The sequence below is a fragment of the Hemicordylus capensis genome, chromosome 6 (assembly GCF_027244095.1).
Source record: "Hemicordylus capensis ecotype Gifberg chromosome 6, rHemCap1.1.pri, whole genome shotgun sequence".
NCBI lineage: Eukaryota > Metazoa > Chordata > Lepidosauria > Squamata > Cordylidae > Hemicordylus > Hemicordylus capensis.
The window spans coordinates 46245630-46263128 of NC_069662.1; the positions used below are offsets into that span (position 1 = coordinate 46245630).

At 41.5% G+C, this 17499-nt stretch overlaps 1 protein-coding gene and 1 long non-coding RNA gene across 5 annotated transcripts in view; one reads left to right on the forward strand and one right to left on the reverse strand.

Annotated features, from left to right (window-relative positions):
• Positions 1-5046, forward strand: part of KRT23 (keratin 23) — a 30805-nt gene extending 25759 nt beyond the window's left edge. The window contains exons 7-9 of the mRNA XM_053259748.1: positions 1823-2043; positions 3773-3801; positions 4458-5046. Coding sequence (XP_053115723.1) covers positions 1823-2043; positions 3773-3801; positions 4458-4561 — 354 coding nt within the window. The 3' untranslated portion in view covers positions 4562-5046. The remainder of the gene's footprint in view (positions 1-1822; positions 2044-3772; positions 3802-4457) is intronic.
• Positions 3801-17499, reverse strand: part of LOC128329163 (uncharacterized) — a 199736-nt gene continuing 186037 nt past the window's right edge. For 3 of the 4 annotated variants that reach the window (XR_008309542.1, XR_008309544.1, XR_008309543.1), the window contains one exon: positions 4118-4791. This is a non-coding gene — a long non-coding RNA (uncharacterized LOC128329163). Of the gene's footprint in view, positions 3928-4117; positions 4792-17499 lie in introns of those variants that run through there. The other variant, XR_008309539.1, reaches the window with a different exon arrangement.

A 17499-nucleotide genomic window follows, 5' to 3' on the forward strand; every position in this document is an offset into this window, starting at 1 on the left:
TGACTTTGCTGGTGCCGTACCAATGTGAAGAATTTGGCTTCAGCAAAGAAACTGATGGATCCAAAATAATATAGTGACCGTGAGCCTTTTAGGTGCAGCATGTCCCTCTGCGTACTCTTGTTAGCCTCTTTTTTGTTTCCTTGAAATGGCCAATGTTTATATACAAATAGAGGACATCTGCATATACTTGGTCTGACTCTTCTGACTCACATCAAGGTCCATCTAACATTCTGTTTCCAACCACAGCCAGCCAAATGCCTCTTCAGGGCATGAAGGACATGGTCTTCACATATGTCTTCATTCAATGTCTAGAAGTGTACTGCCTCATTTTGCTGTTGTGACTAAAGACTATCGATAGAACTATACTCTGTGAATTTGGCTTTAAAACGTTACCCCATGGAGACTTGCAATCAAATTCGCAGAGTCATCCTTCGTCACCACAGAGAAAAAAATGGAAAGCAGTCAGCAGAATAATCCACTGGGAATAAAATTGAAGTTAGAGGCACAATGTTGTAGTGGCTGTCTGAATGGCAAAAGAATTGCAAACTGTAATCAGTGGCCCACAGGTAACCCAATCAGCTGCTGTGCACATTGCAGGCCGCCCTAGTGCTGCTGCGCAAGAGGGCAGTTGTGCAACTACTTCAAAGAGTGCACCCACAATTGCACATCATTACTTATATTGTAAACTGGGTAAGTAGTGTTGTGCAACTGTGGGCATGTTGCTTTAAGTAGTTACACAACTGCCTTCTTGCACAACATGTATAGCAGCACCAGCCAATTGGCAATGCCGGCACTGCATTCCATTGCATCATGTGGGCCAGTGCTCTGAAAGAGACCCAAAGCATCATAAAATAAAAATGCCAGCAGCAAAGAGCCTAGTGCCTTGCTGTTATATGCACTAGCATCAGTTTGCAGAAAGACATCTCCATGGAAATGCTCGTACTCCTATAAAGTTCACATTTCCCTTGTAACAGTTTTGCATTAAAACTGTTTTAGATAAATAGTGAGATCATTCACACAATCAAAAACTGTTTTCTATTCAGGTTTTGGTGCTGTGTGTGCTCCCAATTTTTGGTAGCTTTTTTGGTTACCAATGTTTGGTAACCTGGGTAGCTTTTTTTCCTACCTTGCTTCCACACAACTGAAAACTGGGAGGACACACAGCTAACACAAGCTCTTCTAACACAAGAGTAGTTGGTTTCAGCCTGCCTGGAAGTCACATGACAAAACTGGAAAGCCAGCCTACCCAGTCCTAGATGCATATAGGCTGGTTATGAATAGGGAGGAATAAGTGAGGATTAGGGACTATGCACACAGTCATAGATCCACTTGTCTTTACTTCTCATCTGTCAAAGTATGAAACTTTAGCAAAAATGAGGCCGTGCTGAAAGATCCAAGCATCTTCAAGGTACTAGAATTACAAACCATGGGGATGCTTCAGGGATAATTCTATACTACTTTCTCTGCAAGCAATTATAGAACAGACATATTCCATACAATGTGCAAAAAATTGTGTCAATGGAGAGCAATTAAATTATAGCACCATTGGTGTACATGGCACACTACAGAGTAAAAGTCAGATCCTTGCCCTGAGCAATTTATATTGAAAGTTTAAACAGGAATGGAGGGAGACAACAAAGGAATGGAATTATGCAGTGGTAAATGCCTCCCCAATAAACTACAACTAATGGCTCGAATAAGAGGTATGATTTCTATTAGAGTTACCATTTGCAAACTTTCAAGTAAAGAACTGCATGTCCTTGGGTTGCCATACAGTCGCTATGAGCATTTGAAAATGATAACGGATTTTTTTCTCTTTCAGAAATTTGCCCTAGAGAACACCCTAGATGATACCAAGTCTTATTATGCCTTCCAAATTCAAAGCATCCAACACTTAATCTCCAAATGTGAAGAAGAGCTCAGCGAGTTTCGCCATGACATCAAGTGTCAAAATAACCAATACAAAGTCCTCCTTGGAATAAAAACCCGCCTGGAAAAGGAAATTTCAACTTATCGCCAGCTTCTGGAAGGAAAGGCTGATGGGTAAGGCAAGATTAACTTCATGCAGGAAGGCAAAAGGGAAAATTTAAGTCTGGAATCAACTTATCACTAGTGGCCAACATCCTAATGTTTGTCGTGCTTGCACAACGATGTTGCAATAGTGCAAGGCTGTTACACTAGCTACTTGCGCTAAGTCTGTAGCTTGTATTCCAAACTTGTGTTGCACTAGCGTAAACATGTGTGCCTCATAGTTCTGCATGGCGCTTTTGCATAATAGCACAAGAGCTCAGTCCTGAGAATCCCCATGATTTAGAGCACTATGTGATCTTCTTGCACTCACACAACTTTGTAATGCAAGTGCAGCATTAGGATGATCAGGCCACCATCTTTTTATACAGAAAACGTGCACAGCAATAAAGGTTGAAGGAACAGGTCTAAAAGCAAGCCTCAGGTAGGGGTGTAGCTATAATTGAGCAGATGGGTTCAAAGAACCCGGGGCCCCAAGCTCCAAAGGGTGCCCCAGATCCACCCCTCCCTGCATAAATGTAAATTTAGATGGGATGGTACCTCATGCATGCTACTGAATATTAGAAAACGCAACTGTATGCATTGTAGGAGGACCGTATGCAACCCCTCTGCCCCTGGATTTAGACACACTAGGTTTATATGTCTATATCCAGGGCGAGAGGCAAGAGGGTTGCATGTATTGTATAGCTAGCCATTTGTGGGACACCAAAGTGAAAAGGACTGGATACATTAAAGATATTTTAAGGGTTTGGGGTATCTGTCACCTAAAGGTGCATCCATATATTTATCTATCTATCTATCAAATTTATACCCCACCCAAACTTACATCTCTGGGTGGCTAACAACAATTAAAACACATATAAAAGTTCAACATATAACAACAGATATAAAAGTTAATACAATAATTTAAAAACCATAAAATTAAAAAAACAGTTTAAAAAAAAACCTGAGAAAGCTTGGGTGGGGAAAAAAAGGGTTTTCAAATGTTTTTGTTTTTTTTAATTGCCAGAGATGGAGAGAATCATAACTCAGCAGGGAGTGCATTCCACAGTCTCTGGGCAGCAACCAAGAAGGCCCGTCTCTGTGTGATGACCACCAAAACGAGTTGGCAGTAACTGGAGACGGACCTCCTCAGATGATCTCAGTGGATGGTGGGGTTCATAGCAAAGACAACACTCTCTTAAATACCCAGGACCTAAGCCGTTTAGGGCTTTATAAGTTATAACTAGCACTTTGTATTTTGCCTTCCATTTTTTAAAGGAAGACTAATGTGCATCCCAGTTGTAGATTCACAGTTAGTTGCAATATCACTCAGTACTGTTCCCCCACATGTTTACACTCCAGGCAGAAGAAAAGAAGGGACTTGCCTAGGTCAAGCAATATGCATACCAGGAGCCCCAAAACTGTATTTGCTTTAAAAACAAAAACAAAATAAACTTGTCCCACATGTTCATTTTATCTTGCACTTGACAAATGTGGCATTTGAGATGCTGCCATCTCATCTGGATGCATCCAAAATCAATACTTCCTAAACTTTTTATTTAAGGAATCAGGCACTAAAATCAGGCTTGAAATCTAATTGTAAATTCCACACATGGCTTACGGGGAATTCCCTTGGCACCTTCCTTCATACTGTCTACAACACCCATTGCTGATACCAAGGAAGAATTACCTGAGAAATCTTAGAAAACAAAATTGCACTGAGCTTATTGATTTATTTTGTGTTTATTTTACCATTTTACAGGATGACCACCTCCAATTCAAGCTTTAGAGGTAAACGTTGCTTGTTGCTCTGATTTTTGTAGAAAGGTTCTCTTTTGTATGTTGATTATTGTCATAACTTGGAAAGACAGATGTCTATGAAAAAGGTCACACAGCATATATGGGTAGCAAGCACATCTGTAAATAGAGTTGAGGTTGAGAATAACTTATGTGAATATATGTTCCAGCTCATTCTTTTAGGAGAGAGTGCTCACAGCAGCACATGCTGTTTGAGCTCAAATTGTGGTCGAGTGAATGTAAGCTCTATTGTGTGAAAGAGAATGTACCAAATCTCACCCTACATGGGTTAGTAAGTTTGCATTTGTGCTTTGTGTATCCCAGATATCCATAGTACATGATGAAAAATTTGTTATGAAATTATTTTTCATAGGGTTCCCAGTCTGAGACTTGGTTGATGAGTGTGGAAGGAGACTAAAACTCTTAACACTCAGCAATCTGTCCTATGTGTGACTTGGCTTGTTCTCATTTTAACTGTTTAGATGTAAACATGTCCTATTGTCTGATCTTTCTAGTAATCAAAGTACCTAACAATTGGCAGTACCTAACAATTCTGATGCCCCAATGAAATAAGTCCAAAGCATCTTTCTTTTTATAATACATCATAACTCTGCTTCTTGCATAATAATGTATTGCTATGTTTCTTCCAGAATATGGTGGATCAGCCAACCAAAGTCTAAAGAAAATTGTGCAAGAGAGTGTGGATGGGCAAGTAGTCTCCACACAGACTGCTGAGATCAAGCGGCACACATAACTTCACTGGTTCAAATAAAAGAAGCTGTTCTAGACAGAAAAAAACCCTGGAAGTCAGACTATCTAATTAAAAGAATTCAGTTCCTTGTTGGTAACATATGTAAACACACCTGTTTGGGGGCCTTGAATCTACTCTCTTCATTCTATCATTTGCATGTTGCTGCAACCCAAACTGATTGTAATTTAATTTAACATGAATTTACCATCTTCTCTTGGCTCCTGCTTCTTTAACTAGAAGACAAATAAACATGTCATTAAGTTATAATTGTTCCTAATAACTGGAGTTTAAGCATGACAACAAGTAAGCAAAGAATCTTGTGGGACCTAAGAGGTCAGAAATGCAACACAATTATGCATTTAAAAATACCAATTTGGTCTAAAGACAAGCTGTTTTAGCAATAACTAATCTGCCTACTTTCCTTTCACTATCCCTACAACTGGACTAAATTTAGCCCAAATCATTTAGGAAGTTCACAAATTAGCCCACTTAGGGTGGTTGACATCATCACAAACTATGCATTTGAGGTGTCTCTACATGTTCCTACAGCTGTACCAAATTTTGTACCTCAGATGTTCACATGCCCACCATCTTGAACTGGGGTGGATAATATCATCACAAACCACACTGTTGAGGTGTCCCTGTGTGTCACTCACTACAACTGTACCAAATTTGGTTCAAATTGGTTAGGTGGTCCACAAGTTAGCCCACTTGCACCTCAAACGTTTACACGTGCACCACCGTGAATTGGGGTAGATGACATCATCATAGACTACACCGTTGACATCTACCTATGTGTCCCTACAGCTGTACCCAGTTTGGTTCATATTGGTCCAGGCATTGCAAAGTTTATGGGGGTGGGTGGGACATAAACACATGGATGGACAAACACACGGAATGCCAGGCGATCTCATAAGCCTACTGGAAAGTAGGCTAAAAATGAAGAAAGAATGTAAAAATCATGGAAGTTATTAAGAATTGCCTGGAATATGTTCTGTCAAGTGTAATAATTAATGTCAAATTCAACAGCCAATGTTTAGAAATAAAGAAATGAAGCTCTGGAGGGTTCATTCATCCTGATTTAATATGAGGCAGCTGCTAAAAACCTCTTGAAGAGTAGGCCTTTTAAGATACTGAAATAATCTTTCACATCTGAATGAAATTGGTAGATTGGAGAACCTGAGTGGGAATTTTATCCTGCAAAATTCACCAAAGTGCTTAAACCACTGAAATACCCAGCAACAAATGACTACAGTCTCTTGCTTACCAAGAAGGAGTTAGATCAGAACAATGTAATTTGGCTTTGGGCTTTCAAAAATATGTTAAGCCTTTTGAGGGTTCGGTGGCATGCCAAAAGTCAAATGCTGCATGTGGGCAAAGGATGCATATGGCTGGCTTCCCATGGGCTGAACAAATTGGGAGCCAACCAGACAAGGTTTTAATTACAGTTCTCATTCACTGAGCTTTGGAGAGGAAAGTACTGGGGATAAATTATGAATAATGAATGATGCTCCTACAGCAGCCTTTCAAAGAAGTTCAGAAAAAGTACCCACGCTCTCTCCCTATACTCCTTCCAACTGATTAACTGCGTATCACACATTTGATCCGTGAGGTCTAACCTCCTACTTGCTTGGAAGGAATTGTTTTTCATCACAAACAAGCATTTTTATCCCAACAGGCTCTTTATTTAAAGGGCGTTTTGTTTCGAGCTTGAAACATTCAAAACGGCCCGTTTCGAGTTGTAACGTTCCTACATCAAAACATTTTGCACATTCCCGACATAACAGCATAAATGGTATATGCTCCCCACCACCGTTTATCCTCATACATCCCAGGAAGATAGGTTAGACTGAGAGATAGTGACACTTCAGACAAAGGTGGCACACACAGCAGGGTTCTTCCTGAAGATCTTAACAGGCAGAGAGATCCCCATTGGAGGATAGAGAACCTGTACTATATGTACTTTAAAAGAATTGTTTTAGATCTGTCTTGTAAATCGAATAGATTTCTTTAAAAAACAAGAACATGACTGAGCTGGAACCTTAATCACAGAGAGTACTCCCCTGCTGAGAGAAGCCTACTCCACTTTGGGCAAGAGTACAATATCCCCAATGGTTCCATGTCCTTTCCTCTAGCTTCAACTCGAGGCCTACTTATGACAAGGATTGCCATGGTCAGGCAGAAGGGTCATTGCACTGGTTAATCAGTGGGAAGGCAGGCATGGAGATGACCCCAGATTCACAACACAGGATTGATCAGGTTGGCTTTTTTGTTCCTTTCAACTTTATGGTTCTATGGAGTGAAGTCAGTCTAGTATTCTCTACTATTTGGGGATGGGGGCACCTGGGTTCCAAAGATGTTTTCCCCCCCTTTCCATGGCCCACAAGACAACTATATACAAAATACACTCCCATAAGTCAAATCTTTCTGCAGACATGTCAAGACTGGTTGGTGTCAACCCCTGGTTTCATAAGGAAGATTCCAAAAGACCTTGTGTAGAAGATTACCTAATGTTTTTTGTTTTTGTTTTTGGTCTAAATTTGGTAGAACGGGTAATACCAGAAAGATACTGTAGCTCTAGGTTAAATGACGTATTCTTTCAGTTTAATACCCAGTGTTAACTCAGCCAGCTGGATCTGGTACTGAATACTCCCAGGTAGATTAAAATGGGCATGGCTTCATAATACTGTCACATTATATTTATATGTGGTTCGCCCATCCTACTAAATCCTTTTAAAAGATACGGTAAAGGAGGAGAAGGCACTTAAAGGGTCAACTAAAATTGAAGTACCTACTGTACAATAAAAGGCTGGTAGATTTATGAGAGGGTTAATAGAATGAAATTAACATGACATTTTAACACACTGTGGAGTTGACATCATCTAATGACACTGATTGGCAGTAGGTCCAGGATGAACAAAACATTCTCATGCAACACATAGTGAATTTATGGAACTTATTGACACAGGACACTGTAATGGCTGGAAGCAGAGATGGCTTTGAACAAGGACTTCAAAAATCTATGGAGGATTATTCCATACTAGGTGTAATAACTTCTGACAGAATCTTTATGTTCTGAGGCAGTATGTCTCTGATTTATACAGAAAGGGGTGATGGTATCATGTACATTTATGCCATTTAGAGATGAAAAAACATCCTACTTAGTACCAAAGCAGAAATGCAGCAGCAGGTTTATTTTCTATTATGTTTTAATGAGAAACTTTTGTAATGGCTTGCTTGCTTGCTTATTTAGAAATTTATATCCCACCATTCTTTAATTAAATTCAAGACAGCTAATAATTCTTTCCTCTGTGTAGAAATAAGGTACATTGACAGATACCCATTTTCACAAGCTACCCAATGTTAATGCAACCGAGAAAGAAGATCAAAGGCATATCTAATGAATTGCACATACAGTGTTTTGCCTACACAGTGCTCCCCGTCAATTTTATGTTATTTGAATACACAGCTTTATGATCATGCATTCAAAATGTAGATAGAGATAGGGAGGAAGGGAGGCTAAGTCCACAAATCTTAGGACTCTTTCACTACTCACATCCAAGCGGAAATATGTTCAGAGATGCTTTCTCTTTGAAGAGAGATCATTAGAGACCTCTCAAGGGCATAACTGTAATTGGGCAGACATGTTCAAAGAACACAGGTTTCCTGGGCCCTCTGAGAAAAGGAGCTGCTGTGGGACCCTCACCTGCCTCCCCACAGGCTGTTAGGTCATTATAACACGCCACTGCCAGCAAACAAAACCAAGCCATGCTACTGCAGCGGCTACTGAAACTAAGAGCTTCAGGAGGGTTTAGTGAGCTGCCACAGAGGCAGAAGGTGAGCTGGGGACCCGCCCAGAGGTGGCACTTGGGTAATCTGGACAGGAGGTAAGCAGGTGAGTGGTGCCAAGTTTCAACATGGGCTGCCGCCAACATCGCTATGCCACGGAGACCTCTGTAACCTATTCATTTACAAATGTGCAATAAAAGAAAATAAACAAAGCTAGGCTGCTAAATACAACACGATCAGTGAACACCAGGCTACTTCAGCCAAGTTTACCATCCAACACAGCCAGTGCTGAAACTCCACTCACCCCCGTCCCAAATCCACTCTTGAAGACCTCTTTTAATTAATGTGTTCCTTGGGCTTGGGCAGCCAAACAGGCTGAAGAATGGCCCCTTCACCAGTAATCCATATTTTATGAACTGTCAAGTCAACAAATCCCCATTCAGCCATGATACTAGCTGGGTGACTCTGGGCCAGTCACTTCTCTCTCAGCCTAACCTACTTCGCAGGGTTGTTGTGAGGAGAAACTCAAGTATGTAGTACCCCGCTCTGGGCTCCTTGGAGGAAGAGCAGGATATAAATGTAAAAATAAATAAATAAGTAAATAACTATAATGAACAGTATTCTCACATGCAGGAAGATGGACAGGAAGGTTTTGTAGCACCTCATAACAGCTACTGCTGCCACCTTTTTGAACTCCCTCAAAATCTAGTTTGCTGCTGTGTTAATTCATAGGTTAAGTTTAAATACCATGTTTGAAATCCTGTCTAAATGGAGAAGCAAGAAAATTTATCGTCTCCTCACCCCTTAAGGCAGGGAGCCTGGAAAACAGTCTCTGTTGCAGATCTTAGTGGCCGGGCAGGTTCATAAGGGATAAAGCAGTCCTTCAGATATCTAGGTCCCAAACCTTTTAGGGCAGTGGTTCCCAACCTCGGTCCTCTAGATGTTGATGAACTAAAATTCCCAGCATCCCCAGACACAATAAATTGAAGCTGGAGATGCTGGGAATTGTAATTCAGCAACATCCGCAGGACCCCAGGTTGAGAACCACTGATTTAGGGCTTTAAAGATCAATCCCAGCATTTTGAATCATGCCTGAGAACAAACTGGAAGACGGTGCAATTTTCCCCCCAAAACTGGCAATGTATGGTCAAACCAGCAACCCCTGTTCATAGTCTGGCTGCCATGCCCACAAACACCCCACCACCCATTTGTCAGACAGACAGTTTTGAAGATATTACACTGCTGTAAATTGTTTAAAATTGCCAAAACCTTCTAAGGTAAATATAATTGACAAGAGTTCTTGGATAGATGTGTTGGACTCCAAAAGAGGAAACTTTTCAAAAATGTGGTAAAAAGGAAGCTGAAAGGGAAAGTTGGGTCAATTCACTACAGAAAGCTTGGAGCTTATTTAAAACCACAATAACAGAAGCTCAGTTGGAATGTATGCCTTGAAGGAGGAAAGGTACCACCAAGTTCAGGATGACACCAGTACGGCTAACAAGTAGAGTGAGGGGAGCTATAAAAGGGAAGATGACTTCTTTCAGGATTGGAAGTACTGCCCAAATGTAGAGAACAAAAAGGAACATAAACTCTGTCAAAAGAAATGCAAGGAGACAATAAGGGATGCAAAAAGAACGTCTGAGGAGCATATAGCTAGAAGTGTCAAGGGGAATAACAAAATGCAGAAAGCAGAAAATCTGCCAGGGAGGCAGTTGGATCCTTAGATGATGAGGGTGTGAAAGGGAGGATGAGATGAGGAGGATGAGGAGATTGCAGAGAAGCTGAAAGAGTTCTTCTTTTTTTCACAACAGATACCCACCTTATATCCACTCCAGAACTGAGCTTCTCAGGTTTGGTGGCTGAAAAACTGGGCCAATTTGAGGTAATGAGAGAGGATGTTCGAAACTGTCTTGAAAAACTAAACATAAACAAATCGCCAGGGCCAGATGGCATCCACCCAAGAGTTCTGAAGGAGCTCAAATGTGAAATTGCTGATCTCCAAGCAAAAATATGTAATCGGTCCCTACAATCAGGCTTTGTACAAGAGGAGTGGAAAGTAGCTAATGTAAAGCCAATTTTCAAAAAAGGATCCCATGGGGATCCGGGAAACTACAGAGCAGTTAGCTTAACTTCTATGCTGGGTAAATTGATGGCGAGCTTACTTAAGGACAAAATTGTTAAAGATATAGAAGAACAGGCCTTGCTGAAGAAGAACCAGCATGGCTTCTGCCAAGGGCAAGTCTTGCCTCACTAACCTGTTGGAGTTCTTTGAGAGTGTCAGCAGGAATGTGGATAAAGGTGATCCAGTCAACACAGTATACTTAGACTTCCAAAATGCTTTTGACAAAGTTCCCTATCAAAGGCTCTTGAGTAAACATAGCAGTCATGGGATAAGGGGACAAGTTCAAATGTGGATTAGTAACTGGTTGAAGGATAGGAAACAGAGGGTAAGAATAAATTTGTAACAGTTGTCATAATGGAGGGAAGTCAGAAGTAGAGTCCCCTAGGGATCTGTACTGAGACAAGTGCTCTTTAACTTGTTCATAAATGATCTAGGAGTCGGGGTAAGCAGAGAAATGGACAAATTTGCAGATGACACTAAACTATTCAGGATAGGAAAATCCACAACAGATTGTGAGGAACTACAAAAGGATCTCACCAAACTGCGGAAGTGGGCAACAAAATGGCAAATGCGGATCAATGTAAGCAAATGTAAAGTGATGCATATTGGGGCAAACAAACCCCAACTTCACATATACAGTGATGGGGTCTGAGCTGTCAGTGACTGATCAGAAGAGAGATCTTGGGGTCGTATTGGACAGTTCCTTGAAAGTGTTGCTTCAGTGTGTGGCAGCTGTGAAAAAGGCAAATTCCATGCTAGGGATTATTAGGAAGGGGGTTGAAAATAAAAATGCTAATATTATAATGCCCTTACACTAATCTATGGTGTGGCCACATTTGGAGTACTGGGTATAGTTCTGGTCACTGTATTCTAAGAACACATTGTAGAACTGGAAAGGGTAGGGAAAGGTGCAACCAAGATGATCAGGGGCCTGGAGCACCTTCCTTATGAGGCAAGGCTATAGCATCTGGGACTTTTTAGTTTGGAAAAGAGGCAACTATGGGGAGACATGATAGAGGTGTATATTATGCATGGAGTAGAGAGTGTGGAAAGAGAGAAAATTTTCTCCCTCTCTCACACTAGAACCAGAGGTCATCCCATGAAACTGAAGGCCAGGAAATTTAGGACCAGCAAAAGGAAGTACTTCACACTGCATATAATTAACCTATGGAATTCTCTGCCACAGGATGTGGTGATGGCCACTAGCTTGGATGGCTTTAAAAGGGGCTTGAACAAATTAATGGAGGACAATGACTACTAGTTGGTGGCTATAGGCCACCTCCACTCTTAGAGGCAAGATGCATCTAAATACCGGTTGCAGGGGAGAAACAACAGGAGAGAGGGTATGCTCTCAACTTTTGCCCATGGCTTCTCGGGGGCATCTGGTGGGCTACTGTGTGAAACAGGATGCTGAACTAGATAGGCCTTGGACCTGATCCAGCAGGGCTGTGCTTATGGGTAATATTTTCATACCTGAATTACTGGTTCCCTTCCAAAACTATGATTCAGTTCTATTATCTCATCATTATTAGGTAACAGCTATTATAGAACTGAGTGAAGCGATATCAGTTTTCCCAAGGCCACCCAATGCATCCATGGCTTACTGCAGGATTTGATCTGCAATTCAAACATTCTCAATAGTGAAACATACACATGAGACAAAGATCACCTCCCTGACAGGAATATAATTTGCCTCATCTGTTGCCACCCCGCTCCCACAATCACTATTTTCATTCTTTATTTCTGGTGACACCGCTGCTGATCCCTGCCATAGGATATATATGAGTTGCTTTTCCAGAAATATCTTCTTGTAGGAAGATACATATCTAGAACTTGTGCATTACCCTGTAGTTAAGATATGTCTGTCAGGGCATCATATGTTACTGGGAAGAATAGAAATGAGAAATACATATGTGGGTTTTGCTGCCTTTTGGGAGGTTCTGCAAAGGCTTTAAGTGGCAGGACACGAAGGCAAACATTCAAGAAGAGGTGGAATAATTGCTAGGAAGGTTTGTTTATTGCTTCTTGCAGGAGTTGTATGAAACCTATAGTATTTTAAAGCGATAGCCAGTGTGATATACTCCACATCATCTTGGTGTGAGGTATCAAGTGAGTGTCACAGGGCTCTATCCTGGGCCATGTGCCGTTCAACGTTTTCATAAATGACCTGGAGGAGGGAGTAGAGGCGATGCTTATCAAATCTGCAGATAACACAAAAAGGGGAAATAACTTAACACCTTACAAGGCAGAATCAAGATTCAGTCTGGACAGCATCGAACACTGGACCAAAACCAACCAAGATGAAGTTCGACAGAGACAAATGTAAAGTCCTGCATTTGTGTTAGAAGAATCAAATGGACAATTACAGGATTGGGGAGACCTGGCTTGCCAACAGCACACCTGAAAATTAATACAAGTTTAGGTTACATTACCAGAAGCATAGTTACCAGATCATGAGAACTAATCATTCCATTCCATTCTGCACTGGTCAGACCTCACTTGGAATGCTGGGTTACATGATGCACAGCCTTCCATTGACACTAAGGCCATGCCAGAGCTGCTGTGCAACTTCAAAAGCAACCCCAGTGGGGTGCAGGGGCGTATCTAGGGTAGGGCAGGCAGGGCACGTGCCCCGGGTGCCACTCGAAGGGGGGCGCCATTTTGTAAAATTAAAAAAAAATTAAAAATGGCTGCCGAAAACAAAATGGCCACTGCACATGCTCAAATGGTCCCTGCGAGGCCCTAGAGGCCAGCTGGGTCAGGGGGAACCTTTGCAAAAAAACAACAACCCTAGCCTTTAGGAAGCCCCCCAAAGGGGCTACAGGTAAAAATAAAATAAATAATAATAATATAAGACACTGTACACATATTCAGATTGGCACTATGTACAGAGAATCAGGGCTTGTGAATACTGAGCTGATGCTTATGAGGTAGGATTGTATTCATTTGCTCTTAATTTGCTTCTTGTGATAAGTGAGTTAAATGTGATGTCTTGCTAATATGGCTATTAATGCTGTGTTTGTCTTTGAATCAGTGTGAAATCCTTAATATTAAGGCCGACTGGGAGTTTCTTGCTCTCTTTCTCTCATTTTAACTGTCTTTCTGAAAGACTAGAATATATTCCAAGCAGTGACACAGTTTACTCTGCATATCCTTTAATTATTTACAGAGTATCTGGGAAAAGTCAAATTTTACAACTTATGAAATAGTGATGCTAAAATGCATAGTAGGGAATTAGACAGGCACTTCTGTTTAGTTTTCCAAGTACACCTCCACATAGTATTTCGGTATTTCATGAGCCCCAGCGTACTGAAATTTGTAGTTTTCCAGCATTTTTTGGTCTGGCTAAGTCCACTGCTAAATAGTTTTTGAAATATTAAAAGATTAACGAGCCTGACTTGTATTTTTGAGCTGATATTATGGTTAAGTTATCTGAAAGATGGGTGTCAGATGCTTGGACAGGGGGGCGCAATTTCAGTGTTTGCCCTAGGCGCTATTTTCCCTAGATATGCCTCTGATGGGGTGGCAATGGGGCTGCTGCACTGCTGCCTGGGAGCATTTTAAAGGACTGCATACCATGTAACTGCACATCATGCACATCATATAACTCACTGAGTTCAATACTGGGCCTGCATTATAAGAAGGAAGGGTTCAGAGGAGGGTAGGGATGTGAGAGCCGGCTCAAGGTTGAGCCAGCTTGCACTTGAACTGGCCTGCTTGAGGGCTTGCCCTTGAGCTGTACTGGGCCTGGTTCAGCTCAAGGTTGAGCCGAACTAGCCAGGCTGGTCCGGTGTAAGTTTTTTAAAGAAAAAGAAAAAAGGGTGGACTTACCGCCATTGCAGGGCCTTGGGGGAGTCCTGCCATGCCTGTGGCAGGGTCTTCTGTGGTTCCCCCTCCCCAACACCAGCTTCCCCCTGGTCTCAAATGGCCCGTTTTGGGCCACGTCAGGCCATTTTTGGCCCATTTCAGGCCTCTCTGTTCCGGTGGTGGCTATTTTGGAGGCCACTGCACATGCACACTGGCCATCTGTGTGGCCATGCAGATGGCCAGTGTGCATGCACAGCGGCCTTCAAAATGGCCACCGCCAGCACAGAGACCCGAAATGGGCCAAAAGGGCCCAAAATGGGCCATTTGAGCCCAGGGGGAGGCCAGTAGAAGGAGGGGAACCACAGAAGATTCTCCTACGGCCATGGCACCACTCCTCCATGGCCCCACAATGGTGGTAAGTCTGCCATTTAAAAAAAAAATCATCCCCCCACCAAGCCGGGCCCAAACCGGTTCAAACTCAAGCCAGACCAGGCCCAGCTCTAGTGTGCACAAAACTGGACCAGACCCAGGTCGGTTTGAGTCCAGTTTGACTCGAACCAGACCAGGTTTTCCAGGTTTGTGCACACCCCTAGAGAAGGGCAACAAAGATGGTGAGTGGTCTGAAAACAAAGTCCTGTGAGGAATGGTTGAAAGAGTCGGGTGTGTTTAGCTCAGAGAAGAGAAGACTAAGGAAAGATATGATGGCTCTCTTCAAATAACACCTGTACATAGAAGAAGTGGAATTGTTCTCATCGCTCCAGAGGACAGGACTAGAAACAGTGGTTTGAAATTACAAGGAAGTAGATTTAGGCTAGACATGCAGAAGAATTTCCTAAGTGTTAGAGCTGTTTGATGGTGGAATAGTCCAACTCGTGCAGTGGTGAGCTCTCCTTGACTGGAGGTTTTCAGAGCCTAGACGGGCATCTGTCAGGGCTCCTGTGGCAGTTTCCTGCATTGAGTAGGGGTTTAGACTAGAAGGGCTCCAAGATCCTGTCCAACTCCGGAATTTTGTGATTTCATCACCAAGGTTCTACAGAATACAGGGATAGATGAAATACTTATACACTATGGCAACCGATTTTAAGTTTAAAACCAAAATGTAGCAATTGGTAGATTATGTCTTAATACTGGTGTGTGTCATTATGGGTGGCAGGTAATTAAGCCATGCATTCCTTCTGTATCCTTTGGTTCTTCTTCTTGGGAAGTGACTAAGTCTTCATAGGCCGAACTAATGATGGATTTGTATACAAGTCTTGCTTCCTACTACAAAAATGTATGCATTTAGCATGAATGTTATTTCCTTTCTTTGGGCTGGTATATCATTTCAGTTGGTTGCTAAGTTTCTGCCTACATCAACAGGTTGTGTGGGGAGGAAGCAGAGGTGGTCCAATTATAGCATCTTGCCTCACTCTCAAATGACAGTCCCAAGCAACTCATGGAAGTGCAGCTGCTCTGCCCTCAGACAATAACACCACAATTAATCGCTTAGAGACCATTAACCTCATTATCGCATGGCAAATGCTTTCCAGTATAAGGATTAACTTTTTATGTCACCTGCAAAGTCTCTTTTGAAAAAACAGTTTTCTCTCCCTGTTCAATCCAAACAAGCTATCATTTACAACATTTGCTTAATTGAGCTTAATTAATTAATTAATTGATTGATTAATCTACTTCTGGAAATTAATTATTACTTTCTTTAAATAATGTAGTTAACTTGCAACCTATATGGTGAGGTTGGTTACTATCATGCCAATCTCACAGGAAACTGAGTGAGAGATCGTGATAGAGATTTGATGACCAACGATCATTATCTCTTAGCAATCAATGTTTCTTCTAGTAGTAAAAGTTTTAAAAGTAGAAACCTTTCACTAGTGATTGAAACAGAAGTAGACAGGTGAGAAATGTGAGACAAAAGAGGGGTTTTTTGTGATTAAATGTCATGGCTTTAAAACCTTCTACCTTCAGGGAATCCTTTTCATATCAATTCATCTGCAGAGAAATCCCTTCACATCTTCCATGGAGAGCAACTGCACTAAAAAAAATTCTGGGTAGTGGTCTAGGAAGGCACAGCTTCATCCCCATATGAACAGGCAAACAGATCCTAAACTGACCAGGAGAGGGATGTTGGGGTCGTGGTGGACTGTTTGTTGAAAGTGTCGACTCAGTGTGCCGCACCTGTGAAAAAGGCCAATTCCATGCTTGGAATCATTAGGATGGGGATTGAAAATAAAACCGCTAATAACATAACATCCTTATACAAATCAATGGTGTGGCCATATTTGGAGTAATGTGTACAGTTCTGGTCATCATACCTCAAAAAGGATATTATAGAACTGGAGAGGGTGCAGAAGAGGGCAACCAAGATGATCAGGGGCCTAGAGCACCTTCTTTGCAAGGCAAAGCTACAACACTTGCAGCTTTTTAGTTTAGAAAAAAGATCTGAGGGGAGACATGATAAAGATCTATAAAATTATCCATGGTGTGGAGAAATTTTTCTTCCTCTCTCATAACACTAGAACCAGTTTTATGTCATGAAACTGATTGCCAAGAAATTTAAGACCGATAAAAGAAAGTACTTTTTCACACAACACATAATTAATCTATGAAATTCTCTGCCACAAGATGTGATGACAGCCACCAGCCTCGATGGCTTTAAGAAGGGCTTAGATAAATGAATGCAGTATAAATCTATCAATGGCTACTAGGCTGAGGGTTATAGGCCACCCTCAGCTGGGCTGTTCTTATGTCATGTAAAAGTTAGTGTAAGAATTCAGCAAGCGAGTAAAGTGAATGTCATGAATAAAGATGCTGCAAGGCCTCTGCTCCTATCTGTCAATGACAGGGCCAATACATAAATATATGTTACATAGATTTTGCCACTTTATTGTTAAATGGATATTAAAATTCCATTGCAATGGAGATGAACAGGTGTGCAGGTGTTAAACAACAGATTAGCACAAGCAAAATGCATACTAAGGGTGTGCCTGTTTATATGTCACATATCAGGTTCTTAATTTAAGGTAGATGGAGAATGCAGGAACAAAACAGTTGTCAGGTTCTTCATTGAGAAGTAAATATATGCTACAGGAAGCAGCAGGATAGAATTATAATAGAATTATAAAAATAATAATCCAGAGCTATAGATCCCCATCTAAGTTTCAAGTCCCATTTAATGAGACACACGAGTGTCTTCCTCAGAATTGTTTACTGGATAAGACACACT